We start from the raw sequence: 14,574 nt of genomic DNA on the forward strand, positions 1-14,574 counted from the left end.
GTACTCTAAATATTTTAATTTTCTCATTTTTCAGCTAAATTGCATCTCAGTTTCACTCTTCCCTTATCACCTACATATTTTTCCTGGCTGCCTTCAGGATATCTTATTCAAAGACCGCTTTGATGTCCCCTTTCATCATCAGTTACGTTTTCTTATTTGAACTCACCTCAGAGATCCCATTTGGTAAATTCTTTGCTTATATGATAAATCCCCTGTCCTATGAGGACATTTCCTTACAACTACATATCTCTAGCCTTATTAATTCTCATTTGACTAAGTAAAATTTTACTTTATTTTATAAAATCAAAATAGTTACTACATTACTGATCCGTCCTGTATGTTTAGGCTTATCCTCAAACAAACTGATAGAAGTAGAAAACTCTATATTTCCATGAGAAAGTTGCAGAGAAACTAGTCACCAAAAAAAAAACATTTTTGTTTTGGATGAATGATTCTCGGAAACTGTTTCAGAAATAAATTTCACATGAGGACTGTCCAAAAGGTATGATTTTAGAGGCGGCCACTCCTATTTATTTCTTGGATTGCGTGTGTGCTGAGTGGCTGAGTTGCTTTAGTTGTGTCTGACTCTTTGAGACCCCAAAGACTGTCCCCACCAGGCTCCTCTGTCCATGGGGTGCTCCAGACAAGAATACTGGAGTGGGTTGCTATGTCTTCCTCCAGGGGATCTTCCTCACCCGGCGACTGAACCCACAACTCTTATGTTCTTGCATTGGCAGGTGGGTTCCTTACCAGTAGTGCCACCTGGGAAGCACAATTCATGGATTAGGGAGGAGCAAAGAGGGAGGAAGAACAGTCTGTGAGTGAACAGTGGCTGGATGGGGCATGATAGGATTGCAACAGAGAGCAGGCTTTTAAAAAGCAGTTAGGAAAGGACTTCCCTGGTGGCTCAGACGGAAAAGTGTCTCCATACAATGCAGGAGACCCAGGTTCGATCCCTGGGTTGGGAAGATCCTCTGAAGAAGGAAATGGCAACCCATTCCAGTACTCTTGCCTGGAAAAATCCCATGGATGGACGAGTGTGGTAGGCTACAGTGCATGGGGTCGCAAAAGTCAGACATGACTGAGTGACTTCACTTTCACCTTTCTTTCAAAAAAGGAGTACAGTTAATAAAGGAGCAGTACAGAAGAATGAGCAGGCCAAGGAGATTTTGGACGCACACAGCAGTGAGCATCAGCTGGAAGACAGACCTCAGTTCCCTGACCAGGAGTCCTAATTGCTAGACCACAGAGTCCAGCAACTAGGGCCTAAATCCCCAGTCCTTGCTTATGTTGACAAGAAAGAATTCTGATGAGGAGGTGGCAGGTAAAGAGAAAAGTAAAATGTTTATTGGAAAAGCAGAGTGCAAGCGGAAAGACATACAGGTGAGCTCTGCAAGAGAGGTGTGCCTTTGGGAAGTTTTTATCCTTTATAAAGGAATAGTTTTTCTGAGTCTTTGTCTTCCCACAGGCCAGTTGTGTTCTCCACCCTCACCTGCTCCCCAGCTAATTTGTCTCAGGACCTTCTCCTAGGTGCGCCTGGAAAAGATGGATTTCCATGCAAAGGCATCTGGGAGGAGAGAAGCAAGACTTATTATGGCCTGGCATCCCCTGAATTTTGATCCCCAAGGAGCCTCTATGCACAGGTGTACTGTCTCCCTTGCCCCAAGGAGAGGGGCTATGTGTTCTCTTGATCCTTTACTCAGACAAGGTTTAGTCCCTCTCTGTTCCTGCATGATTGCTCTCCTAATGTGTCCACAAGAGACAAAGCCTGGGTATTTATCCCTGCTTCTGTTGTTACTTCCATTTCAGAGAGCAAACTAGGAGGCTGTATGTAAATGCCTAACCTGGAATCCACTGATCTTCTGTCTCAGGCAATGCAAACAGGAGGTTAGTTTTAAGGGTCAGGCCTGAAGCCCATTTTTCCTGCCCCATGAAATATAAGCAGGGGTGCACGCATGGATGCTAATTTGCTTCAGTTGTGTCCGACTCTGTGGGACCCTGTGGACTGTAGCCCTCCAGGCTCCTCTGTCCATGGGATTCTCCAGGCAAGAATACTAGAGTGGGTTGACATGCTCTCCTCCAGGGGATCTTCCTGAACCCAAGTCTCTTACATCTCCTGCACTGGAAGGCAGATTCTTTACCACAAATGCCACTTGGGAAGTCCCGTAAACAGGAGGCTGGTTATAAATGTCTAACCTGGAGCCCATCTGTCTCCTGCCTCAAAAGCAACCAACAGGGATGGTGGTAAGAGTAATAGTGGGATGTCGACCCTCTGTGCTAAATTGCTTCAGTCGCATCTGACTCTTTGCGACCCTATGGACTGTAGCCTGCCAGGCTCCTCTGTCCATGGGCTTCTCCAGGCAAGAAAACTGGAGTGGGTTGCCATTTCCTCCTGTAGGGGATCTTCCTGACTCAGGGCTCGAACTCAAATCTCTTATGTCTCCTGCATTAGCAGGCGGATTCTTTACCACTAGTGTCAACCGGGAAGATCCGCTAAGGCTAAGGCTAAGGCTAAGGCAGGAAGGGAGGAAAGAGTGGTCCATGTGTGCAATGCAGGTAAAGTATGGAAGCAGGATCAGTGACCGGAGAGATGCTGTGGCTGTGAAGGACAGAGGTTCTGACAATACCATTGGGAAGCAGGGGAAGACATTTCCTTGCATCTCTTACTCCATCCACCTCCCTGGTCTTTTACCAGAATCTCCCCTTGGTTGAAACCAACCAGCAGCCAGAGAGCAAGGGTAATCATCTGGGTAGGACTATAGAGTGGAGCAGAACATCGCTGAGCATGGACTGGAGACTAGAGAGCTTCAGAACAACATTGAAAGTGGATAATTCAGTCCACTACAGATATATGTAAATATATGCTTTTAGTGCCCCAATTAAAACAGACTTTTACAGACAGAGGTGTTGGCATGAAAAAGATAGCTGAGGAACCCTTCAAGGTCTAGAGTAGGAGTTTTAATCAGATACCCTGGATTCCACAGACTCAACTTACCAGAATGGTGGTGACGATGAGTGTTCGGTTGGCAAGAGAATCGGTGATATTATTGGACCTGTCTTTGTTGCCATCCGTCATGTTAAGCCCACTGTTGGAGTTCCAAATCCCAATCTACACAGAACACATCACATCAGAGGCTGCTGGACTGTCAGTGACGATGCTTATGCTAAAGAGAGGCCCCTTCTACATCAGGAATGGGTACAAAAGCTCATAGTCTGGGAAGAGGACACCAGGGCACCATTACAGGGGAAGCTGCTACATGTGGGAAAACGAAACAACAGAAGAACAACTGCGTATGTGGAACAGGAAATCTGTGCTATGTAGAGTGCAGGTACGGGAGGCCTTTTTAATTTATTAAGTTCAATGTTCTTTTCTAAATTAAGAATTAGTAAACAAGTATCGGATTTTCTTCCAATACGTATTTGTTGAACACTGACTTATAAACCAGGGATTCTTCTCGGCACTGGAGGACATAGCAATGAACAAAAGAGACAAAGACTTCTGCTCTGGTGGAGCTTACATTCGACTGATACAGATCTTATGTTGCCGAAGTATTACCATCAATGCCTTTAAAACTTATGAGAAATGAGACGGAGGAGGCAGGATGGACAGTGAAGAAGCTGGGCATCTAAAGGGGAAAGATAAATGGAACAAAAAGTGTGGATGGGCAGGAGACCACGTTCCAGGTCCATCATCGAGGAACTAGTGCTGGGTAAGGGCGTCTCCCATGGGCTCTGGTAGACCTCTGTTCGTAGCTCCCTTGTACCTCTGTTAACGGACCTTCTTCTGTTCTTATCATCTATTTATCTGTCTTCTTTGTTCACTTGACCATGAATGCCTTTAGTGAAGGTATTACTTCTATTGCTTATTGATCTTTCTGTCACAGAAGCAACCATTGTGATTGGCAGTGAAGCCTCTTGATCTTTTAAGAAATGGTAACCCCAATTTCCACCCGTGGCCACCTCACTCTTGGGTTATTAGAGTCTGTAGAAGTAGATTGATTTGTTCTGCCTCTAGGGGCAATCTAGGAGCAGGGCCTTAGGGAACTGGCTGTTTGTCTCAAGTCTTTTGGAAGCATTTGCTGACAGCCTAGTGAGGTGGAATGCAAACCCGATTGCTGGGTGGCCTTGGACAAGATGCTAACCTTTCTGAGCTCTGGATCTCTACCTATAAAATAATTTATAAGGATGTGGAGACCATCAAATGAGTAAATGTCTGTGAAAGTACTAGTATATGTTAAGAGCTGCATGAATGTTAACAATAAAGGAATGTTCACAATAGAGGACATAAAAATGGTCGCTCCAGTAATTTCTTTAAGCTTGCCCTGTTATGAAAGAACTTGGAATCATTAGTAAAATCCCTTTTCTTTGAAATTTATAAGCTGACAAAGGAGCTATGAAAAACAGGGACAGTTTAGGAACACCAATACTTGGGTGCAGTCTGCAATGGACAGGGTAGACCCAGGCTTGATCTCTGAATATACTCTTCCATTGGGAGGACATTTGGCTGGCTGGACAGTGTATGAGCTTTTCAGATGGACTCTTGTCCACATTCTAACTTTGCAATTTACCAGCAGTGTGACCATGGGGAAGTTAATTTCCCTACCAGTAGAATGGAGACAATAGAACTTTTCTGATGATTAAATAAAATTCCACCTGTAGAAATGTTAGGCTTCTTTCCTTTTCTATTGGCTTACTTTGATTTACTGCCCAAATGCAGCAGCTGAAAATTCATTTAGCTCAACAAATTTTCTTTTTAGAAATATAAATTCTTTGAGGTAGTTTCAAGGATTATTACAGATTTGTTCATCAGTGTGAACTATTTGAATTTCACTGTCTTCTTTTTATACTTAATAAGGGATAGTTAGATAGTGAAATAAGGAGACAGGTCTAGGTAAATGGGGTTTGGGGGTAGTTTTTGCATTTGAAAGTATTTTGATCCTGTCTGCAGAGAGAGTACTAGAGGTATGATTAAGCTGTAGGATAACACCTTTAATGACCATTCAGTCTTTCCAGGATCAAGTGTAATATCCATCACTTAGAATGCATGAAACACATGCCTGCTGGTCAAAGAACCTTTGCTTTTCTTTGTCTGGCTTTGAACTCAAGAAAAAGGGAAATTTTTTTTCTTCCCTCTCTTCTAAACTCCACTCCTCTTCTCACTTTTTTGGGGCAGGGACCCTTGCTTCCAGGAAATACATCTCAGACTAACTACAGTAGGGAGTCTATGAATTTTTAGCCAAAACTATGTTTTAGGTTGTAAACAGTTGAATTCTAACTCTATGAAGACTGTGTTTCAATTAGGCCCTTGCTGTGTCTTTAATTAAACCTTGACTTAGGCACTAGGGAGAGGGGAACCTAATTTTTAATTAAATATTGAAATCTGGAGGAAAAAAACTGCATTTTAGCCAATTTGTTAAGTAGTGAAGTGTGTTCTCAGTAACTCTTATTTCTATTAAAGTCGAGTGTTTAAAAGACTTACACTAATATTTGAAATGGCATGGCTGATTGGCCTTGCAACACCACTCTCTTTTAAAATACAAACTTGAAATTGTAGACAAATACATCCCACAGCTTAACATCTGGCTTTGTTTCTTTTACCAGCCTCACTAAAAAGTGTGGAAGGTATGATATCATTGCTGCTGCATTTGTAACCTAATGAGTCCCAAAGTACCAATCAGTGTAGACTTTCCTCCATAAAATAAGAAAAAGAAGAAGAATTTTTCCTACTGTTGGTGTAACAGAAGTGTCCTCAAATCTAGACTAAAAGAATATCAAGAAAAAGTAAAGATCAAGCGATTCATGGGAAGTGGAGAGTTTACATATGAGGTTTGAATGACCTCAGCCTTGTATTTTCAAACTTTTTAATCAGCAAAGCAAGTAGAGTGTCTATGTTTGCATACAGGGTTATGTGTGTCTTTTAAACCAAAGTTGTCAACTGGCTTTACCTTTTATTTAACTGAAGTAAAATAACACATTAACAAATGTTTCTTTCTGAAAAAGCAAGCTCCCATGATTCATCCGTGCTGGGAGGTTGTTGTTCGGTCACTAAGCTCTGGTGGGAGGGCTTCAGTTAACCAGGTGCCTGGATATTTAGCATTTCAGTCCTGTCCTCCGACTTTGGAGGATTGCCTTGAAGAAGCAGAACCTTAGTTTTCAAACTGTACAGCAAAAGTGGTCAGCAGTAATTTACCAGTGAGAAGCAGTGGAAGGTGGATCAATTACTTGTGGGGAGGAACACTCAAAAACTAAATAGTCTGGTCCTGTCTTCTCTCACTTTGTAAACTGGCATGAGGGAGCAGTCATTTATCATCTAGGACAACAAAGGAAAGCACTTGAAAATGAGGACTTAAATGCAATTAAGCAAGCCCTTTTAAAAAAAGGTAGTGTGACAAAGGGAATGCTCAGGAAGTGACTAAGATCCATCTCTCAAACCTGGTGTGTGATTCATGTAAACTCAAAATCCAAAATTGCCGAGTGACATAAAGTATCTAGGGGAAAGAGGTGACTCTGTTTCCTGTATGATGAGTTTTATAAACATATATTTTAGTGATGAGCTTTGTAAAGACCGCCATATCCTTTTCTTGGAAAGAACTTCAGGCAGACTGTTCTCGACTGAAAAACGTAGGTGTGTAGAGAAGAGCTTTTGGAATTAGAATGCAATGGGGTGAATCCTTCTGCTGTAAGGTAGAATCTTGTAGGGAGAGGACAGTGTGTTGGTTGGGTCTCAACAGGTCTCCTGTGCTAGCGCTCAGATTACTGCAAATTGTTGATGAGCAGTCATAACACAAAACAGCACACCACAGTATATACAGCTTGCAGCGTGGCAACAATGGGTCAGCAGAAGGAAGAGGCACAAAGGCATGGAGGAAAGCCAAGAAGTGCATCCTTGGGAAGTGGGGGCGATTATTGCAGTTTAGTGACAAATAAAGGACATTCCCCTCCCCTGAGAATGATTTCAGGACTTGGATTTCATTCCCAAGGATATTTGGTTTGAATTAATTCAACATTGCAGAAAATGCCTGGAGTCTCAAGCTGGATTAGTGTAATAAGCTTTTTTCTGGGTACCAGTTAGGTTCATCTGTGTATTAGCATAGAGGAGATGGGATTGTCCTCCTTGTGCCTTTGGTAGCCAGATTCATCAAAACTTAAAACAAGGTTATTAAACCTGTGCTTATTTAAACTTAAAAGCAGGACATTTTGGAGCTCATCTGAGGATGCCCCAAAAGGGAGGAGACAAGGCTTCTGACTACAGGGAGAAACTGTTTACACTTCCTGTGACTTAACTCATAATTCAAAAGATGAAAGCGAACCTGACAAAACCGTCCAAGTTGAACAACCTGGAGTAATTTAAGGTCCATATGTCAATCAGCAGGTGGTTCAGCAAGTGGTTCGAGGGAAATAGATTGAAAGACATTGTTTGCATATCACTGGGACGTTTTCCTGATCAGAATGTTTGTAATGTCTAACTTTTGCGTCTATAATAAATCTGTGCACATTCATTGACAACATAATACTGTACAATAAGCTGTGAAGTAGTAAGTGCTATGATTTATAAGACAATCTCATTTCCTTTGCAAAATCTCTAATGTTTTTGTCCTCTGGAAACTGTGGTTCTAAAGCAAATTATGAAACAATATGTACTGACAAGGTTTTGTTTTTCTGCATAAAATGAAGATGGTGTGTAATAAAAGGGAATTTCTGAAAATGGTTCATATATTTTGTGGTGGTGACATTGAAGGAGATGTCCCGGCCCCTCGGAGCCTTAGCCTGTCTGACTAGTCTGATGGATCAAATCTATTGTATTTTTTCCCCCTTAGGGAAAAAAAATATTTAGAGTCAAGAAAGAATATAAATGGACCAGTGTCTGCTTCTGTTGCAGCTACCTGCTTTTAGTCCTAACAGGGACTGGTCCTACCCAGGAGAAACAAAAATAATCTAGAGGGAAATATTTAATCCATCATTATTTAATCCACCTCAAGTCTGTTTCAATTGCCAGGCAGTGTTGTTGAGAGACAACGTATTCAGTCACCCATGTTCTCCCTTTAAGTGGAATTTCGCCTCTAAACTGCAATTGGAGAGCTACTGGTCTGACAAAACTGGAAGGATGCAGGCTTTTCCTTTGGTATTTTCCACCCCACTCCCAGATTTCCTGCAGGTTTTCTCCATGTACAAACCTTCTTCCACACTTTATATAAGTGTTTAGACACTTCGCCAGCAGCCTTGGTTTTCAGAGGGGAAAAATAAAAATAGCACTTAATTAAAATGGAGCATGGAAGCCAAAAGGCATCATGGCACGTGAGTGCTAACAGAGTCACCCCCCCACCCATTGTTTGGACTCTTGAATGTTCATTCAACAGAAAGCCTGAGAATAGGTACAGGAAAGACATGGACCAAGTACTTGAATCCTACAGAAGTTACTTCTCCTTGGTGGTGGAACCTGATTTTCACTTTTGCTTTTGCATGCCAAAAAAAAAAAAAAAAAAGGCAAAATTCTTTCAAATATGCACACTTATGCTGCAGAGCTTAAGGTCTTCATCATTCCTGTCAAAGTCATTTATAACCAGATTCAAACAACACACACACACACACACACACACACGCACACATTATTCCTTAGTGAGAAGAAAGTGTGCTTATTATTCTTTGACTAGATGCTTCTTGGCATTAGAAACTTGAGTGAAAGTGAGAAAATAGGCTTTTTTTTTTTTTTAACAGTTTTCCTTATGGACCCCGCACGAGGCTGACATGAAAAGATTGGGCATTTCCTCCCTTGCCGACTGAGAGCGATAGCATGGCTCACTGCCTTAAGGCTCAGTCAGCCTTCTCAGGAACTGAGCCCAAGTCACCTGAAGAAAGAAAAGTTATTGCAAACAATGAAGAGTTGAGAAACAAATTGAGAAAACACTTTCATCTAATTCGATTTTGCCTTTGTTAGAAAAACACCACTAGAATGTGCACAATATTGCCGTGTATGCATAGCTGGGAGAGCATAACAATAGCTCCATCTATTTCATCACAAGCCTGAGCCAAAAAGATGTTTCCTTAACAGACTTTCTTCCTCCTGCTGTTGGGTCTGTCAGTGCAGTGGAGAGGGAGGCAGAGAAGCATGTACAGAGAAGCAGACATTTTCTTTTAAAAAGAGCTCTTATCGCCTTTTAGTCTGCAACAAGTATGATTTTCTTCCCTTTTGTTCCCTGCTGCCCAACGTCCACATTCCATTACAGAAGTTAGGTGGGTGCCTTGTGCTCTGTCAGAGTGCGTCAAACTAACCGAAGAGGGAATCAGAGTGAAGAAATGAGAGAGAGAGAGGCAGAGAGGAAGTGAGAGGGGCAAAGAGAGACGGAGAGAGGAAGAGGCAGAGACACATATGGAGAGAGAGACAGAGGAAGAGAAGAGATGAAGAAAGAGGGCATTTTTGCAAGGGGAAACTTGCGTGACTAATATGGATTCTCAAAGTTGTGGACTCATTATTTTCCTCAAGCTCTTTAACACTACAGACTACCTTTCACATTCAGCCTGATTCATCTTTCTTTGTTTTAAATAAGCTATTTGGCAGTGGGGCAAATGTGTCTCAGTGGCTTCCCTGGTGGCTCAGATGGTAGAGTCTCCCTACAGTGCAGGAGACCTGGGTTCAATCCCTGGGTTGGGAAGATCCCCTGGAGGAGGAAATGGCAACACACTCCAGTATTCTTGCCTGGAGAATTCCATGCAAGGAGGAGCCTGACGGGCTACAGTCCATGGGATCCCAAAGAGTCAGACATGACTGAGTGACTTCCTTTTTTTATTTTTCCAAATGTGTCTCAGTTAACAAAAGCAACAAAACAGAAATGGAAACCTTATCTCATTTAAAAAATCACCCCCAAAGTAAAACATTGTTCCCAGAGATGTTCTTTTACATTAAGCATAACTTTTTGTCCACTAAAAGTGAAAAAAAAAAAAACAAATAACAAAGAAAAACAACACTGGATTATAGAGTTTAGGTGTTCAGACAATTGTTTGGCTGGAGGGCGGGGGGGGGGGGGTGGTTTCAAGATCTTTTATCCTTAAGGTTCTAAAAGTTAACGTCTTCACTACAAGTGTTAATTATCCCAGTATATAGTGAATTCACGATATATATTGTGAATACTAAATTGATGTAATAAAGAGAAGGCAAATTCTTTTATTATTATTATTTCTTAAAATATTTGTATTATTATTATTTTATCTTTTAGCTATGCTGTATGGCATGTGGGATCTTAGTTCCTTGACCAGGGATTGAACCCTTGTCCCTGCACTGTGAGTGCAGAGTCAACCACTGAACCACCAGAGAAGTCCCTATTATTATTATTATTAATCAGTTAAATAGCTTACATTTGCATTGCCCTGAATAGTAACTTGAAACACTGAGAGGTTGAGAATTACAACTATAATAATCCTAAAATCAAACTCAACATTAAAATACATTGTTAAAGCATATTTCCTCATAAAATAAAGGATGTAAAGTTAGTTTGCTTCAGTAAGCCTTTTACATTCTGCTTCATTCTGTCCTCTGTCACCCATCTCAAAATGGAGTACAATTAAAATTCACTTTTGACCCTTGGGTGTCATTCCAAAGATAAATCATTGACAGCTTCTGATTTTCCAAGTCTGAGTTCAATTTCTTAGAACCTGTGGAATAAGGGGCTAATGATCCCCACCCCTAGGGCTGTATGTATGCTTGTAAATATGCCAAGCACTATGTAGCCATTAGCATTGCTGTTGATAACACACACAATTTAAGAGTCTAGTACATCAACATCAATTTGCAGACCAGAGAGAGTGAGCTAGAAAACTGGACATAAATGAATAGGCTGGGAAAATAGCCTCATCATTCCTGTACTTGTTGTGCAAGTAAAATGCACGAGAGGTGTTCTTTTGTAATTTCCAAATTTATCATCAAGGAGGTTACCTTTTCAGTTCCTTCCTCTTTGAGACTAATAATGTCCAGATCAAAATCCTTCCTCAAGCCATCGGTTTTATTGAAGGTGATACGTCCAGTCAAGCCATCCCACTGAGCCTATGGACAAAAGGAACATGGCGTTACTGTTTAACACTTATAATCCTTAACACTGTCAAGGTTGCAATACCTCAGGTTCATCACAGTATCCAATTGCTCAGTTTCATCATGGTGTTATAAACCATTGTGTTAGTTCAGTAACTTGATAGCAGAATACTTCAGTATTTTATTAGCTCTCATTTATCTCTTCAGTTCTAACATTTTCACACTTTAGATGGGAGTGGGAGGGTATAGAAAGATTGACTGTAAAATGGTCTTCCCATGGACTAAACAATATCTGGGAAGTCACAATATTTGGTTTTCCAAGGTCAATCCAAATCCATTTCAAGGGACTGCCCAGGTGAAGTAATGCCCCTTTTTGTTCTTTGAGAAAAGGATGTAATTCATTGACCAAGGGTTTTTTTGTTTTTTGTTTTTTTAGCAAACAAAAGCTGGAGAAGTTGGTTACCACTAGACCTGCCTTACAAGATATACTAAAGGGAGTTCTTTAAGCGGAGAAAAAAGAATACTAAATAACATAAAAACACAAAAAAGATGGATGCTAGCTGAATATATGTGGTAATCAGTTCATTATATATGTAAATCAAACCACTATGCTCTTCATCTTAGACTTATACAGTGATTGTTTAGTTGCTAAGTCATGTCCGACTCTTTTGTGATCTCTTGGACTACAGCCCACCAGGCTTCTTTGTCCATGAGATTTCCAAGGCAAGAATACTGGAGTAGGTTGCCATTTTCTTCTCCAGGGGATCTTTCTGACCTACGGATAGAACCCGTGTCTCCTGTGTTGGTGGGTGGAATTTTTACCACTAATCCACCTGGAAAGCCCAGATCTATACAGTGAAGTATGCTAATTATTTCTCAGAAAACTGGGGGAAAAAGGTACATGAGAGAGGTACACAGCAAGAAGGCAGCCATCTGCAAGCCAGAAAGAGAGCTGTCATCTAGAACCCAACCCTTCTGCCTCCCTGATCTTAGACTTCCAGCATCTGAACTGTGAGAAATAAATGTTTGCTATTTAAAGAAAAATCCTTCATTTAATTGCATATGCAATTTTTTGTTTCTTTGTTTATATAAGGTAACAATGGCAGATTCCAGAGACTGGGACATGGGCATCTTTTGGGAGAGCCACTTTTCAGGCGGCCGCATATATCAACATCATTTGGGGAATTAAAAATCACAGTAGTTTAGGACTTGCCTGGTAGTCCAGTGGTTAGGAATCTGCCTTCCAATGCAGGAGATACAGGTTCTGTCCCTGGTCAGGGACCTAAGATCCCACATGCCATGGTGCAGCTAAGCCTGCATGCTACAGTTACTGGATACCCTTGACCTAGGGCCTGAGTTCCACAACTAGAGAAACCCACGCGCTGCAATGAAGACCCAGTGCAGCCAAAGAAAATACAATAAAACAGATAAAACACAGTACTCTGCTCTTCAGAGAACTCACAATGGAGATTTTAGGTTGTTTCATGATATAAAATATGGTGGCCCCAGAGGTTGTGAGCTTCAATCATTAGGTTATTCGTGATAACCTTGCCTAATTTGAATTGACTTACAAGTGAGGATAAAGGAGAATTCAGTCCTTTGTATGCACTTAGCTATTTTCCCTCTCCCAACTTTACCAAATTCATTAGATATATGTAGATGTGAAAAAGATCCTGAGACTATACCATACCCAAAGAGTTCATGCCATGTGTGTCTGTTGAATATATTTCCCCTTTTGACCAAGAGGCAGAAGCAATGCAGTGGAAAGAGTACGGGTTTATCACAGAGCTGGTTTTAAATCTCTGAAGTATGACTTCAAGCAAGTTACTTAACCTAAACCTGGGTTATCTCAGGCTTCAGTGTTTATCCAAACAGGATTTTTGAGAGATTTAAATGGACCTGCCTCTTGAGAAACCTATATGAAGGTGAGGAAGCAACAGTTAGAACTGGACATGGAACAACAGACTGGTTCCAAATAGGAAAAGGAGTCCGTCAAGGCTGTATATTGTCACCCTGCTTATTTAACTTCTATGCAGAGTACATCATGAGAAACGCTGGGCTGGAAGAAGCTTAAACTGGAATCAAGATTGCTGGGAGAAATATCAATAACCTCAGATATGCAGATGACACCACCCTTATGGCAGAAAGTGAAGAGGAACTCAAAAGCCTCTTGATGAAAGTGAAAGAGGAGACTGAAAAAGTTGGCTTAAAGCTCAACATTCAGAAAACTAAGATCATGGCATCTGGTCCCATCACTTCATGGGAAATAGATGGGGAAACAGTGGAAACAGTAGCAGACTTTATTTTTTGGGCTCCAAAATCACTGCAGATGGTGATGGCAGCCATGAAATTAAAAGGCGCTTACTTCTTGGAAGGAAGGTTATAACCAACCTAGATACCATATTCAAAAGCAGAGATATTACTATGCCAACAAAGGTCTGTCTAGTCAAGGCTATGGTTTTTCCAGTGGTCATGTATGGATGAGAGAGTTGGATTGTGAAGAAAGCTGAGTGCCGAATAATTGATGCTTTTAAACTGTGGTGTTGGAGAAGACTCTTGAGAGTCCCTTGGACTGCAAGGATATCAGTCCTGGGTGTTCACTGGAAGGACTAATGTTGAAGCTGAAACTCCAATACTTTGGCCACCTGCTGAGAAGAGCTGACTCACTGGAAAAGACCCTGATGCTGGGAGGGATTGGGGGCAGGAGGAGAAAGGGATGACAAAAGATGAGCTGGCCGGATGGCATCACCAACTCGATGGACTTGAGTTTGGGTGAACTCTGGGAGTTGGTGATGGACAGGGAGGCCTGGCATGCTGCAATTCATGGGGTCGCAAAGAGTCGGACACGACTGAGCGACTGAACTGAACTGAACTGAACTGAATACAATTCTTACCACATTGAAAGCATTTAACATTTTAACGGAGATTATTTTTACAGCCATCTTTTATTTTTCTTCCCCACATTCAAAACTCTAGAATTTGGCTTTCATTACTGTTAATGTCAGTACTCACAGGTGTAGTCTTTTCTGGTCTCGTCTGTATTTCATTTTACAAATTAACATCAAATTCATTGTTCTGAAATATAATTTCCTATTTATGCAATTTCTCTCAACACATAAAGTATATGATAAATAAATGAGTCTCCAGGCAAGAGTACTGGAGTGGGGAGAACTCCTGTCTGGAGAATCCCATGGATGGAGGAGCCTGGTAGGCTGCAGTCCATGGGGTCACTAAGAGTTGGACACGACTGAGCAACTTCACTTTCACTTTTCACTTTCATGCATTGGAGAAGGAAATGGCAACACACCCCAGTGTTCTTGCCTGGAGAATCCCAGGGACGGCGGAGCCTGGTGGGCTGCCCTCTATGGGGTCGCACAGAATTGGACACGACTGAAGCGACTTAGCAGCAGCAGCAGCATAAATGAGTCTAACCTTGACTTTAAATTTGTAGTCATGATGCTGAATTTTCTGTGTCAACTTGATTGGGTCATAGTATGCTGTTATCCGGAGAAAGCAATGGCACCCCACTCCAGTACTCTTGCCTGGAAAATCCC

General features: G+C 41.5%; 1 protein-coding gene across 3 annotated transcripts in view; it reads right to left on the reverse strand.

Annotated features, from left to right (window-relative positions):
• GRIK1 (glutamate ionotropic receptor kainate type subunit 1) overlaps positions 1-14,574 on the reverse strand; it is a 465,964-nt gene that overhangs the window by 55,871 nt on the left and 395,519 nt on the right. For all 3 annotated transcript variants that reach the window (XM_086413002.1, XM_086412991.1, XM_086413013.1), the window contains exons 8-9: positions 10,928-11,035; positions 2,996-3,109 (exon numbers count right to left, since the gene is read on the reverse strand). In XM_086413002.1, the coding sequence (XP_086269128.1) occupies positions 2,996-3,109; positions 10,928-11,035 (222 nt within the window). The remainder of the gene's footprint in view (positions 1-2,995; positions 3,110-10,927; positions 11,036-14,574) is intronic.

Source organism: Bos grunniens, chromosome 1 (assembly GCF_055505025.1).
Source record: "Bos grunniens cultivar Pamir isolate PY7600 chromosome 1, Bosgru_T2T1.0, whole genome shotgun sequence".
NCBI lineage: Eukaryota > Metazoa > Chordata > Mammalia > Artiodactyla > Bovidae > Bos > Bos grunniens.